This window comes from Hibiscus syriacus, unplaced genomic scaffold (assembly GCF_006381635.1).
Source record: "Hibiscus syriacus cultivar Baekdansim isolate YM2019G1 unplaced genomic scaffold, ASM638163v2 tig00111594_pilon, whole genome shotgun sequence".
NCBI classification, from domain to species: domain Eukaryota; kingdom Viridiplantae; phylum Streptophyta; class Magnoliopsida; order Malvales; family Malvaceae; genus Hibiscus; species Hibiscus syriacus.
Genome location: NW_024063131.1, coordinates 428,644 through 444,307, shown reverse-complemented (window position 1 = coordinate 444,307; position 15,664 = coordinate 428,644). Strand labels below are relative to the sequence as shown.

General features: G+C 30.3%; 1 protein-coding gene across 1 annotated transcript; it reads left to right on the top strand.

Annotated features, from left to right (window-relative positions):
- The first annotated feature begins 2,651 nt into the window (after positions 1–2,651).
- On the top strand, positions 2,652–3,445 carry LOC120165724. Its single transcript, XM_039175183.1, has one exon. It carries the CDS (start codon positions 2,729–2,731, stop codon positions 3,161–3,163), a length of 435 nt encoding a protein of 144 aa, XP_039031114.1. The 5' UTR covers positions 2,652–2,728; the 3' UTR covers positions 3,164–3,445.
- The last annotated feature ends 12,219 nt before the right edge of the window (positions 3,446–15,664 follow it).

Sequence of the window (15,664 nt, the reverse complement as noted above, 5' to 3'; positions counted from 1 at the left end):
AACACAAGAATTTTAACGAGGTTCGACAATGTGCTTACGTCCTCTCTTCGCTCACTCCGCTCCATCTCCTGTCCTCTTTACCGGTATATTTATGAGCCATGCCTTACAATATGCTTGCTTCGACTATGGGAGAATGGATTCTTGGCAAGTGCACGCTGCTGTGGCTATGTATTCTTCTTTGCTTTTTCGGCACCTCGTAGAGATTTTTGCAAACTCTTTCACGCTTGTTTTGCGGTCTTCGCATCATAAATTTTTTCAAAGGTAGATTCATCTACTCCTTGAAAAATAAAGAGCAACGCTCTTTTATCTCTTTTCCGGGATTCCTTCAATACCTTCTTTTCTTCAGTGGTCAGGATTGCTTATGCTGTTGCATTTTCAGACTCGGTGTAACCATCCTCGATGATATCCCAACAATCTTGGGAGCCTAGTAACGCCTTCATTTGAATGCTCCAATTGCAATAATTCGTCTTTGAGAATCTCGGAATTTGTGATTGAATCATGTTGGCCATCTTCTCCATCACGTTAAACTCGAACCAAGCTCTGAGGCCACTTGTTTTGGAAGCGTTGGTGGGCACTCGAGTAATTTATAAAACTCACACTATTATTAATACGAGGCAAAATACGTTACAACAATGTTACCTTAATATTACAACATTACAACATTACAACACTAGCTGCAGCTTGTTTACAAACACAACCTCGCTATTCTAAGCTTTGCTAAGCTTTGCTCAATTCTCTCGTAGTTTTGCTAAGCTATTTCTCATTCTGGCTTTTCTAAGCCTTTTCTCATATTACTTCTCATTCACTTTGCATACATTTATATTAATGCTAAAGACATATATTTATAAGGAAAATTAACCTCCTTAATGAAAGATCTAGGCATTTCCAAATTCTTCTTTTATTGCCACATGGAGTTCCTTGTCTTAATGAAATTCCCTTCCAACATCAATTGTCACATGTTTATTTTCCATACTTAGTTCTTAAGTAATTCATGATCATGCTTCATTAATCAAGAATCTTTTAGAATTGTCCATGCCTTGCCAGCATAAGTAGTAAAATTAGATTTGAATTCTAACAGTTATGTCCAATCTATTAACAACCCTATTGCTAAGTTGAATTCCTACAGTCTTCTTGATTGAGACCAGAATCTCGTCCTCGGATCTGTAGGTTCCTTGAAAAAGTCTTCGATTCCTTTCTTCCCAAATGGTATAATCGAGAGAGCACCAAGAAAGCTTCAATATACTAGTAAGCAAGGAATTTCCTTTCCATGTGTTATATGCCCAAGTAAGCAGATTAGTCCTAGTAAGAAGAGGTTTATGTATACCTGTGAGTTGAAGAATTGAATTCCAGATTGAAGCAATTGTCTTACATTCAGCAAAGAGATGGTTTCTGGATTCTCTTGCTTCAGAACAGAGGATGCACATATCATTAGTTCCAATTCCAAACCGTTGCAGCCTATCCTTTGTAGGAAGGCGATCCAAGATAATCATCCAAAAAATTAAGCGGTACTTGGGAATGTGAAATGAAAACCAAATCAGTTTATGCCATGGGACTTTACTGTTTTTCTGTCTATACTTATTATTTATTTTAATATATTATATAATTTATATTATGCCGACAGTGTTTTTGAGATATTTTCTGAAGTTAGGCCGATTAAGAATCGGATGACCTCGATTTTATGGCATGTTTTGAGCCGCTTTATTAGTACTGATTTTATGTGCTATTAAATTCACGTGGATTATTCTGAACCTTTGAGAACAATGAGTTGTCGCCATTAACAGTAGCACGTTTTAGACGTTGAAAATATAATTTTTTTTTGAGAAAGTTGAAAATAACATTGACCTAACTGTACTCACTTTTGTTGATGATTCAAAACGCTTGTTTTTTCTTTCATCTTTGGGCACAAAGAAGATGTCGAATTTCGGTTTCACCCCTTTATTATTTTTGAACTCCAGATTTAATCCCTACACTTTTTACCTTGCACACTTGGGGGTGGAATTAGATAGGAGTGTTTACTTTTCAGTTTTAATTAAACCAACCGACAAATTGAAATTTAGTTCAGTTAATCTGTTAATTCATTTGATGTTAAATCAATTAATTATTAAAAAAATCATTAAAGCCCAATTAACGGTTAATTCGATTTAAAATGATTAATTAACTGAAATAAATAATATTAAATATATATATTAAGCTCAAATCCATCAATAATTAAGACCACATCATAAGGACACTTTGATGTAATTCTTGTTAAAGAATTGCTGGTTTTCTTTCTTTCTTCGCTCAAAAGAAAAAGAACACATCGTTTTTTAATCATACTAGATCCATTAAGCTTTCATGACCCCATCGAACTTTAATCCAAATAAAAAATTCATCTATTAAATTCAAATTAATATAACTAAAAGTTTCTAAAAATATTTGGTATAGTTAATAATATATATAATTGATTCATTATCAATTAAAAATATTTCATAATGACTAACTCGATTTGATCATATTTAAATATCCTCTAAAATTAGAGGACTAAAATCATAATTCAACAAAAAGAGGATATGGAGGGAACATGGGCGTCGACAGTTGTTTCCAGTAGATTTGGTATTATATTTGTGTTGCGGGTGGGTACGTATATATTAGCTTCTAGAAACAGAGGTGGATCTCATTTCCATTGTTTTTTTTATAATACAACAGAATCAGTGGTGATAAATCTTGGAATTGTTGTTTGATTAAAGATATGAGTATTAGGAGAAGCAAAGTTGTTGATGTGTCTTCTTTCTTGCTCTTCGAGGCTACCGGCGATTCGGAATCCGTCTGTAATTTCGATGCCGCCATGGCGGATATCAACGGTGGAGAAGATGACGATGACGCTGAGTCGTGTAGCTCTGATACTGTTCTTCCTGGTGTTAGACATACTGGCAGCTTAGAAAACAAATTTGCTTATATCGGCGGTGATATTGATGATGAAGACGACGAAGATGACGATGGAGTGGTGGAGCAAAGGGAGGTCCAATTGTATAAGAAATGTTGCAGGGACGATCAACGTATTAATGGTGTTTTTGTGGCGAAAGAAAAGAAACCCTCCTCGGCTGTTCCCATCGATAATTCCAACGAAACCATGGATGAGATGGGAAAGAACAGGCTGTTTTGGGAAGCGTGTTTGGCCTCTTAGAAAATCTGGGTTCTTCTTTCTTTCCTTTTGTCCGACTCTCCTCTTTGTCCCTTCTTTATTTCTATTGTTTGAAATTGGTATACAGATGAACATGATTCTATCTATCTATAAGAAGAAAACATACAAATGAATCGATGGAAATGTAGTTTGTTTCTCTGGGAATTATTAGATTATAGATGAATGTCGTGGGTTTAGGGTTTTATAAAATTAACCTATAGAGAATCTGTCATTTTCTGAAAAAAAAGGGAAGAACAGCCATGAAAGCTTTCACGTCAAGAATCCTTGTAGCGGAAGCACCTTAGATCTGAAGTTTGGATTCTTCGAATCAAATTGTTTTACGTTGTAATCATTTCAGTTTCTAATTATTTTAAATTATTTATTTAAAGTTTAAAATGAAACAAATTAGATAAGTTTGAATTAATTCTTGTGATTAGATTGAAATGGATAAAATTTGAATTGAAGATGAAGGAATTAAATTTCCAGGTTGGAGTCTGAATTAACAATTTTTCTTTGACGTGATTGTTGATGGAAGATGCACATTATGTTTTCTTTTCCTGTCTATAGAAATAAAAAGTAGAAAGAAGTAGGCCTGTGACCGAACGCATACGAATGGAGGTGTGTTCATGTTCGTTCATTTAATAAATAAACGAACATAAACGAACAAATTTTTTTTTGTTCATGTTCGTTTATTAAGGAATATAACTTGTTCATGTTCGTTCATTTAATAAATAAATGAACATAAACAAACACGAACATAAATGAACACAAACATAAACGTTGGAGACCCTACAAACCATCGTTATTTCATGAAAAATAGTCGACAAAGCAAAAACATACCTAAATCATAAATAAGTTATATGAACATAATAAAGTCTTAAAGTTAATTTGTTCAACAAAATAATCTTCTTGAAATCCAAACAACTTCAATAATATTCGTAACATATTCAACTTGCATTCATGATCAGTCGTTAATTCATCATCCATCCTGATCAGAATCAAACAAATAAAATTATATTAAATTAAAGGAGTTATAACAAAAGATGAAAAGTATACTAAATTAGCGAGGTTATACCAATTCATTCATCCTCATTTTCAAGGAAGCTCAACATGTATGATATATTCGTTTTGCTACAACAAATAAAAAAACCAAAAATATATTAGTCATTGTAAAACCAAATTCAATAAAACTTAAAACATAAAAATACATTGTTTTTATTTTTCTCCAACCCATAGTATTGATGATACCAATCAGCTCCACAAACAAGCATATCTACCATCTTAGTTCCTAAAGAGGATATATGCGGATCAATAACCCTCCCACCAGCACTGAAAGCAGATTCAGAAGCAACGGTAGTGACCGGAATTGCCAATATATCAACATCCATTTTTGACAAAATGCTAAATTTAAGATTGTTCTCCTTGCACCATCCCAAGGCATCAAAATATACAACAGGCTCACCAATTAAAACTCCTTCCTCCAAATAAGTGTCCAATTCTAACTTGACAAATGTAAAAGTATCGACACTTCTAATATGTTGGTCATATTTAGATGTGCCAGTTTTAATACCTTTACCAAACCGACTGAATAAGGAGCTAACACTACTCTTAGAAGTACCTCAGTAGTGAAGTAGAGAAAATAACAGGAATATCAAGCCCCTTTTCGAATAGGGAGACAACAGACCTCAACCAGAAACTGGTACAGTGCAAATATAAAAGATATAAAAACATGGAACTAAAGTAAGAACTACATTCTGTCTTAATTGCGATTCATAGAGCAACCGATCCATTCAAGTGAACTCAACAAGATTGATAAAGCTCTTTGAAATTGAATGCACAATGATAGTTAAAAATAAAGAAAGGAAAACAAATCCAAGTAGGAGACAGAGTAAAGATGTAACCTTGATTTAACAGACCAAAAAACGTTGAAACCCACAAAAAAATCCCTAAATTCACACCAAAAATTAACAGACCAAAAAATTTTCAAATTATTTACCTTATGAAATCACGTTTAAGATGCCAAGATGAAGGGAAAGAGATGAAGCTCTGTCAAATCGTTGCAGTTGAAGACTTGAAGCTCTGTCGAATCGTTGCAAAAATGAAAATTGTGGAGAGTGGGGAGAGTGGAGAATCAAGAACGGCTGAATGACAGGCTGGAGAAGAGTTGAGAAAATATTTCTTTTTAGAATTAGGGTTTTTTTGTATTACCGCTTAATTGCTTATGGGTAATGACGTAAAATTGGGTTAATTATGGAGTCGGTCATCAGAATATCAGATTAATTAATATTTTTAAGATACATATAAATTGGTTACCAAAATTGATTTAAGAATATTGGGTTAAACATAAATGAACGCACATAAATGAACATAACCGAACGAACATAAACGAACATAACCGAACGTTCACGAACGTAAATGAACGAACGAGACCTATGTTCATGTTCGTTCATTTAATTAAACGAACACAAAATCTTGTTCATGTTCGTACATTTAATAAATAAACACATATAAACGAACTTCCCGCCGCACGGTTCATGAACGGTTCGCTGAACGTTCAGTTCATTTACAGGCCTAGAAAGAAGACATAATAAGTACTCAGAAAAGGTTTATTATTGAGTAAATTACATTAAATGGTCACTTAAATATTAATACACTTATGTATATAATATTAAAGTTTTAAAAAGTAGTGAAATAATCATTAATATTTTCGTTTTTGTAAATTACATAAGAACATTGATCGACTGTGCGAACACTACCTAAGAACGGGATTGTCTCAGGAAAGGCGGGTTAATATACGGCTAATATACGACATTACCGGATACATTAAAAGATATTTAATAAATTCGGTTTAGCGCTACCTATTATGTTGACAGACTAATAATGTTTTAGGTAGAAAACATGAAAAACTATTAAAAAAATTGGTAACCGGTAAACTTTGGTTATCGGTAAGTATCTATCCTTTTATAAAAGTGTCCATACTTTCAACATATTAGGTAAATTTTATCGGTTTTGTCATAATGAAACTGGTTTTATCATATTTTTACCTGTTATATTGTAAAGTATCTATCTTTTTTATAAAAGTGTCCATACTTTTTTCACTGTGGAAAACATTAATTTAAGGTTATCTTTTGAGAGAGTTTTAAGATAATAATTTAGTAATTATAGGCGTCTAATGATTTATTTTTTACGTTACGGTATATATTATTATTAAATTAAAATCAATAAACATATATATTACATATTTATTATTATCTTTGGTTAATATTGTTAATTTTAAATTCTAAATAATATTTTATAAAATATCAAAACAATCAAATAATTTTTTGTGTAAATGAAATTATTAAATTAATATTGTAGGTGGAAAACATGAAACACTATTAAAAAAATTGAAACATAAATTACATAACTTTAAAAAAAAGTATCGATCCTTTTTATAAAAAGTATGGACACTTTCAATATAATAGGTAAAAATATGATGTAATAGATAGCGCTTATATAATGTAATAGGTAGCGTTTATTTAATGTAATAGGTAGTGCTTATATTGTAAAGTATCTATCCTTTTTATAAAGTGTCCATACATTTTTCATTGTGGAAAACATTAATTTAAGGTTAGTTTTAAAATATTAATTTAGTAATTATAGGCGTCTAATGATTTATTTTTTACGTTACGATATATATTATTATTAAATTAAAAACAATAAACATATATATTAAATATTTATTATTATCTTTGGTTAATATTGTTAAATTTAAATTCTAAATAATATTTTTAAAATATCAAAACAATCAAATAATTTTTTGTGTAAATGAAATTATTAAATTAATATTGTAGGTAGAAAACATGAAACACTATTAAAAAAATTGAAACATAAATTACATAACTTTAAAAAAAGTATCGATCCTTTTTATAAAAAGTATGGACACTTTCAATATAATAGGTAAAAATATGATGTAATAGGTAGCGCTTATATAATGTAATAGGTAGCGTTTATATAATGTAATAGGTAGTGCTTATATTGTAAAGTATCTATCCTTTTTATAAAAGTGTCCATACTTTTTTCACTGTAGAAAACATTAATTTAAGGTTAGTTTTAAGATATTAATTTAGTAATTAAAGGCGTCTAATGATTTATTTTTTACGTTACGGTATATATTATTATTAAATCAAAAACAATTAACATATATATTACATATTTATTATTATCTTTGGTTCATATTGTTAAATTTAAATTCTAAATAATATTTTATAAAATATCAAAACAATCAAAATTTTTTTTGTGTAAATGAAATTATTAAATTAATATTGTAGGAGAAAAACATGAAACACTATTAAAAAATTGAAACATAAATTACATAACTTTAAAAAAAGTATCAATCCTTTTTATAAAAAGTATGGACACTTTCAATATAATAGGTAAAAATATGATGTAATAGGTAGCGCTTATATAATGTAATAGGTAGCGTTTATATAATGTAATAGGTAGTGCTTATATTGTAAAATATCTATCATTTTTATAAAAGTGTCCATACTTTTTTAACTGTGGAAAACATTAATTTAAAGTTAGTTTTAAGATATTAATTTAGTAATTATAGGCGTCTAATGATTTATTTTTTACGTTACGGTATATATTATTATTAAATTAAAAACAATAAACATATATATTACATATTTATTATTATCTTTGGTTAATATTGTTAAATTTAAATTCTAAATAATATTTTATAAAATATCAAAAGAATGAAATAATGTTTTTTGTGTAAATGAAATTATTAAATTAATATTGTAGGTGGAAAACATGAAACACTATTAAAAAATTGAAACATAAATTACATAACTTTAAAAAAAGTATCGATCCTTTTTATAAAAAGTATGGACACTTTCAATATAATAGGTAAAAATATGATGTAATAGGTAGCGCTTATATAATGTAATAGGTAGCGTTTATATAATGTAATAGGTAGTGCTTATATTGTAAAGTATCTATCCTTTTTATAAAGTGTCCATACTTTTTTCATTGTGGAAAACATTAATTTAAGGTTAGTTTTAAAATATTAATTTAGTAATTATAGGCGTCTAATGATTTATTTTTTACGTTACGATATATATTATTATTAAATTAAAAACAATAAACATATATATTAAATATTTATTATTATCTTTGGTTAATATTGTTAAATTTAAATTCTAAATAATATTTTTAAAATATCAAAACAATCAAATAATTTTTTGTGTAAATGAAATTATTAAATTAATATTGTAGGTAGAAAACATGAAACACTATTAAAAAAATTGAAACATAAATTACATAACTTTAAAAAAAGTATCGATCCTTTTTATAAAAAGTATGTACACTTTCAATATAATAGGTAAAAATATGATGTAATAGGTAGCGCTTATATAATGTAATAGGTAGCGTTATATAATGTAATAGGTAGTGCTTATATTGTAAAGTATCTATCCTTTTTATAAAAGTGTCCATACTTTTTTCACTGTAGAAAACATTAATTTAAGGTTAGTTTTAAGATATTAATTTAGTAATTAAAGGCGTCTAATGATTTATTTTTTACGTTACGGTATATATTATTATTAAATTAAAAACAATTAACATATATATTACATATTTATTATTATCTTTGGTTCATATTGTTAAATTTAAATTCTAAATAATATTTTATAAAATATCAAAACAATCAAATAATTTTTTGTGTAAATGAAATTATTAAATTAATATTGTAGGAGAAAAACATGAAACACTATTAAAAAATTGAAACATAAATTACATAACTTTAAAAAAAGTATCAATCCTTTTTATAAAAAGTATGGACACTTTCAATATAATAGGTAAAAATATGATGTAATAGGTAGCACTTATATAATGTAATAGGTAGCGTTTATATAATGTAATAGGTAGTGCTTATATTGTAAAATATCTATCCTTTTTATAAAAGTGTCCATACTTTTTTAACTGTGGAAAACATTAATTTAAAGTTAGTTTTAAGATATTAATTTAGTAATTATAGGCGTCTAATGATTTATTTTTTACGTTACGGTATATATTATTATTAAATTAAAAACAATAAACATATATATTACATATTTATTATTATCTTTGGTTAATATTGTTAAATTTAAATTCTAAATAATATTTTATAAAATATCAAAAGAATGAAATAATGTTTTTTGTGTAAATGAAATTATTAAATTAATATTGTAGGTGGAAAACATGAAACACTATTAAAAAAATTGAAACATAAATTACATAACTTTAAAAAAAGTATCGATCGTTTTTATATAAAGTATGGACACTTTCAATATAATAGGTAAAAATATGATGTAATAGGTAGCGCTTATATAATGTAATAGGTAGCGTTTATATAATGTAATAGGTAGTGCTTATATTGTAAAGTATCTATCCTTTTTATAAAAGTGTCCATACTTTTTTCACTGTAGAAAACATTAATTTAAGGTTAGTTTTAGGATATTAATTTAATAATTATAGGCGTCTAATGATTTATTTTTTACGTTACGGTATATATTATTATTAAATTAAAAACAATAAACATATATATTACATATTTATTATTATCTTTGGTTAATATTGTTAAATTTAAATTCTAAATAATTGTGCAACCGGCAAACTTAACTTGTCGGTTCGTGTCGATCCAAATTAAAAATGTGTTGATCCAAAACGATATAACAGGTAAAACTATGACAAAACCGGTATTGAAATGATAAAACCGGTAAAGCGCTACAGGATACATTTAAAGTGTCGGTACTTTAATATAAGGATCGACACTTCGTGAATTTAAAAGAGAAGCAGTTTTAAATCCTATAAAGTGTCGATACTTTTAAAAAATGTATCGATCCAAAACGATATACCAGGTAAAAATTTGATAAAACCGGTATCAAAATGATAAAACCGGTAAAAACGTTACCGGATATATTGAAAGTGTCGATACTTTATATAAGGATCGACACTTTGTGAATTTAAAAGAGAAACAGTTTTAGCGCCTATAATGTGTCGATACTTTAAAAAAAATATCGATCCACAACGATATAACAGGTAAAAATATGATAAAACCGGTATCAAATGATAAAACCGGTAAAATAATACCGGATATATTGAAAGTGTCGATACTTTCGTAAGTACGTGTAATAACTTATCGACACTTTCAAAGAAATAGGTAATTATCCTTTCGAAAGTATCAACACCTGACATAAAAGTATCGACACTTTTGTATTTGTATCGATTAAATATAAATAACATATCCAATGAAAATATAAAGGCCATATCTAAATATCCTCTGAAAATCGATAGAACGGACGAGTTTTTGAAATCGAAGCGTAATTGTTGCTGAATTTCAGAAGGCGTTTCTAAAGCGATGTTTGTTTGTTTGTTGATGCAGTCGAATCGAAAAGTATGTTGTCAAAACCCTAGTTTTTTATTATTACTGTAATCGCGAATAGGGTTTTTATGTGTTGTTTGGGGTTTTGGAGTAAAGAAGCATTTGGGACCGATTGCAGGTAGAAAGTGATATTGAAGGTAAAATATAAAATGTCGATACTTTTATTAAATATTATAGGTAGAAAATGATATTATAGGTTGTATAAATGTGTCGACACATTTTGTAGTGGCTATTCAAATTCTTTTGAAGAAAACCGTTTTACCACAAGAGTAGTTATCTATATATTTGTATATTGAATAAAGTGTATGTAACAAAATAATTTGATTTGCGTAAACTGATATATGAAGGAAAAATGGAGCAATGGGTTGAAAAATTATTGGTGGCGCAGATGACTTTGAAATTGAGGCCGAGACTCGAAAGCAACCAAAGGGTGGATATATGTACTTCTAGTAAGTATCAATGTCTTTTTGTTATTATTGTTGAAATGGTAATTGGATTAAAGTATCGATAAACTTTAAATTGATTACAAATTTTAAATGTTGACAGTATGGCCGAATGCAAAAGGATGAAGGAAGATGGCACACAGAGCGGTTCGATATGTAAAATGAAATTGACATTGAGTAGTATTTAGTGTTAATGTATTGATTAAGAAACATTTATGTTTAATATTAGGTGACAAAAGATGTGAGGTCCAAATGGAATTCAATGAGTGATGCTGAAAAGGAACCTTACATCACACAGTCAAGGAATGATAGTAAATAATACAAAGAACGGAAGAAAGCACATGAAAATAAGGTATTCATTAAACTTGTAAATACGTTGATACAAAATATATAAGAACTATAACATATATATTGTTAAAAAATGTAGGAAGTGTCGACAAGAAGCAGCATTAAAAGGGTGAATTCATTAATTAAACACCTTAAGGAGAAGGGTCAGTTGAATGTGCTGGGAGAAATAGGTTTTGGATCGTTGGTAGGAGTAAGGGATCGACCTATTCGGAGGGAATTGTGTTGATCCTTGATGGCGCAATTTGATGTCAGACAATGTATTGCTAAGTATGGTGATTTTTCATTTCCTCTCGGGATCCCATGTGCTGCAGCCGTATTGGGGGTAGAAAATGAAGGCAAAAGTGTTGTAGAAGTCTGTAAGAGTAAGGACTGGAAAGCACTTGCCTCCAAATATGGTTTGAAGCAGAAGGTGACATATGCTGAAATTGAAGAGGAAATAAAAAGTGGATCTTACGTTGGGGATGAGCTAAAGGCCAGAGTTCTATTACACCTTTTCGGTATCTTTCTTTGTCCAACGGGTCATACGTCAACGAACAAGGAACATATGAAGCTCATTTGCGATGAAGGCTTGAAGGGTGAATTCAATTGGGCTGAATATATCCATTCGAGATTGATTGAATCAATAATCACCTTTAAAAAGGGCAGCCAGAGATACCTCAAAGGGTGCATAGAAATCTTAGAGGTAAATGAGTTGAAGAACCTTTTTGTGTTTTTATATAAAAATATAAATTTTATTATAAATGCAGGTTGCACTGTTCGATTTTTGGTCGGGCTGTGAGGCAGTGCTGGCTTATGAAAGAACCAGAGTGGCACGTATCCGTGCATGGGGGAAGGAAGAGGAGGTTAGAGTGATGGTGAAGTTGAAGTTGGATAGAGCGAAGAAGCAAGAAATGGTAATAAATGTAATTAAATAATATTAAGAATATAATCAATGTCTTAATATTGTAATTTAATTTTGAAGGTTATTGGCAAAGATGTAGAGGAGGCAGTGGAGGCAGAGGAGAAGAAATGAGAGATGGTTGTATTGGGGGATGACGGTGAGTGGGACGACGGTGAGGGAAAACATAGTAACTTCGACATTTTGATGTCTGAATTGGCTAATATCAAAAAAATCCAATTTGATATCATGCAAAGACAATCAAGAGTCGAAGAGAAACTTGATAGAGTCGAAGAGAAACTTGAGAGAGTCGAAGATACACTTGAGAGGCATAAGGGGGTAGTGGAAGGAAAAATAGATGGAGTGGTGAAAGAAGTAGAGGTGTTGAGGGATGAAGAGGTGAAAGAAGTTGGGGTGTTAAGGGGTGATATTAAGATGGTGACGGGTGAAAAATTTGAGGGAGTGGTGAAGGAGGTTGTGGAATTGAGGAGTGAACTTACGGGGGTGAAGGGGGTGGTTGATAAATACTTTAATGAAGGAGATCAATTGAAGGGTGAAATAAAAGAGATGAAGAGCTATGTAGAAAAAAAATTCGATGAACTAAAAAAATATGAAGAAGAAAAGAGGGAGGAGGAAGAAGAAGAGATGGAAGAAATGAGGAGGAAGGAAGTCGATGTCATTTATACACCGGAGAGTGTTATAGCAGCAGATTTGGATTTGGAATGTCCTGCACCCCAGAAGAAGAAGCAGAAGGTAAGTTGAATTAAAGAAAACTTAATTTGATTTTTATTATGTTGTTGTGACAAAAATTTGTATGCAAAATTGTAGGTTGAAAAAGCGGATATTCCAAGCGGAATTGATGACATCGAAGCTGCAATTTGTGATTATTTATGGAATAGTGAGTTAGAATCGGAGTAAGTGAAATATATTGCTTTGTGAGTTATATTTAAATATTTCATGACAACATATTAATCCTAATGATTCATACAGATATTCTGTAATCTCAATGGGAAATCAATTCGCTAGTGTATACGACGTTGCAACGTTGAAGCCTACGGAATGGGTTGGCGGTGTGGTAAGTAGAAAGTAGAAAATATTAAAACTTATTGAATATGTTCTGATTGTGTAATTAATTTTGTTAGGTTATTGATTTGCTCGCTTGGACAGTATGCTACGATTCTCAGAAGTCACTCCGGAGGATTGGCTACCTTCCATACGACTTAGCGGTGAGTTAAATTAATAAATGGAGATAAGTAGTGTTATAGACGGTAAATTAATAATGTTTGTTGCGTAATTGCAGCAGCAGGCGTTGGATGCCAACAACAAAGAAAGTGTTGAGAGTATTGCTACCTTCTGGGGTCCCATATTGAATAACTATGTGAAATTCACCGACTGTGAGAAGGTAAGACACCATACCAATTGCAAATGATGTTTTCGGATATAGAATGTTGAATTTTGTCAAATTGGGTGTGAAATTTGTTGCGGATCATGATCACAATAAACTACCATAATTCACATTCGTATCTGTTGGTGTTGGATATGGTAGATCGTGTTGCAACAATATATGATAGTATGTTTACAATTGAAGCAACTAAACAGCGAGTGAAAGATGCTAAGAGATTGGTATGTATTGTATGTATGTATGTATGAAAGGACATTATGTAAATTATAATGCATAATTTTTTTGGATCATAACTTCTTCTATTTTAATGCAAATTAAAATATTATATTTTTATAATAAGAAACGCATTTGGGTTGAATCCTGTGGATCTCTAGGAAAGTATCCCTTGAAAAATTTCAAATTTGTGGAGCATAAGAAGAATAAGCAATTGAATGGGTATGAGATGTTATCACAAATAGAAAGCTTAATTTATGCAGTAGTATTCATCATAATTGACATGTGTGGTTTTCAAATTTTGTAACAGACATGATTGCGGCATGTATGTGATGATGTGGATGGAATCGATCGGTTCTACAGGGGCAACTGGTGATTTTGTAAGTGGAAAGAAAAATTCATTTGTGGTATCGTAGATTGAATGTTGTAGTTTACAATACTTAACGTTCTGACAATTTGAATATAGGTTGTTGGAGAGTAGGATCGATCGCGAATATTAAACGATCTCGTAACCCACAATCAAAATCAACAAAGACAGGAGATAACAAAAGCTGCCATGATACATAAGAATAACAAAAGGATGCAATGATGTAAATGTAGGGTTAATTTTGTATAAGATTTATAATTTTGTATACGATTTATAATTTTGTATGTGAATATAATTATGAATGAGATGAGAAAAGTTAGCAGTATGTTGTTGTACATGTTTCTTTATACACATTAAGGGTCATGTTGATACTTACGATATATGGAGATTGTTGTTTGTATTATACCAAATGTCATCATAATTGTCATCATGTGCGAGAATGAATGGCCATTCCATATATATTGAGGGTATGTACAATAACTACAAAATTCACTTTAAAGTAAAAGGCAAATTTACAATATGGCAAACAGGGTGCAACCATAAAGTGTCGATCCATATATAAAAAGTGCCGATCCCATAAACATCGAAACCCATAAACATCGAAACAGAAGAGCTGACCAACCAATCTGTCAGATTCATCAACATTATGTATTTCATGGCATTCCTCGGTTGGCTTAACATTGTCTACATCAGTATTATCCATGGAAAAAATTTTGTTGTGCAAGTTCAGTGGTGCAGGAGTTGATGGAGATGTAAGCAAAGGTTCATTTTGAGCATGTTTTAGTCGTGCTGCTTTCAATAGGATGTGGTATTGGTAGTGGTAGTTAAAGGGTGGGTACAACATTAAATTCGTAGTACATATTTAGGTATGTACAATAACTACAAGTATCGACCCAAAAAACATCAAAACCAATAATTATAATGTAATAGGTAAATTAACAATGTAACAAGTATCGACCCAAACGAGGTGCACGCATAATATATTAGGTCAATATAACGTATCGACACTTATTAAAAGTATCGATCCCGAAAAAATCGAAACCAATAATTATAATCTATTAGGTAAATTTACAATGTAACCGATATAAATATATCGATTTTATGCTAAAATAGGTCAGCATATAGTATCGACACTTGTTAAAGTTGTGTCGATACTTACGGTCTAGAATGAATGCCAAAAAAGGTGTACCCTTAAAGTGTCGATACATTTATTAAAAAAGTATCGATCCCTAAAACATCGAAACCCATAAGTATAATGTTCAATGAAACCAGTATAATTATACCAGTTTTATGAGAGAATAGGTCTAAATCATGTATCGACACTTTTTTAGTTTGTGTCGATATTTTTGTCCAGAATGAAATATTAAAACCAACGAGGTGCAAGCATAAAGTGTCGATACTTACGGTCTAGAATGAATGCCAAAAAAGGTGTACCCTTAAAAAGTG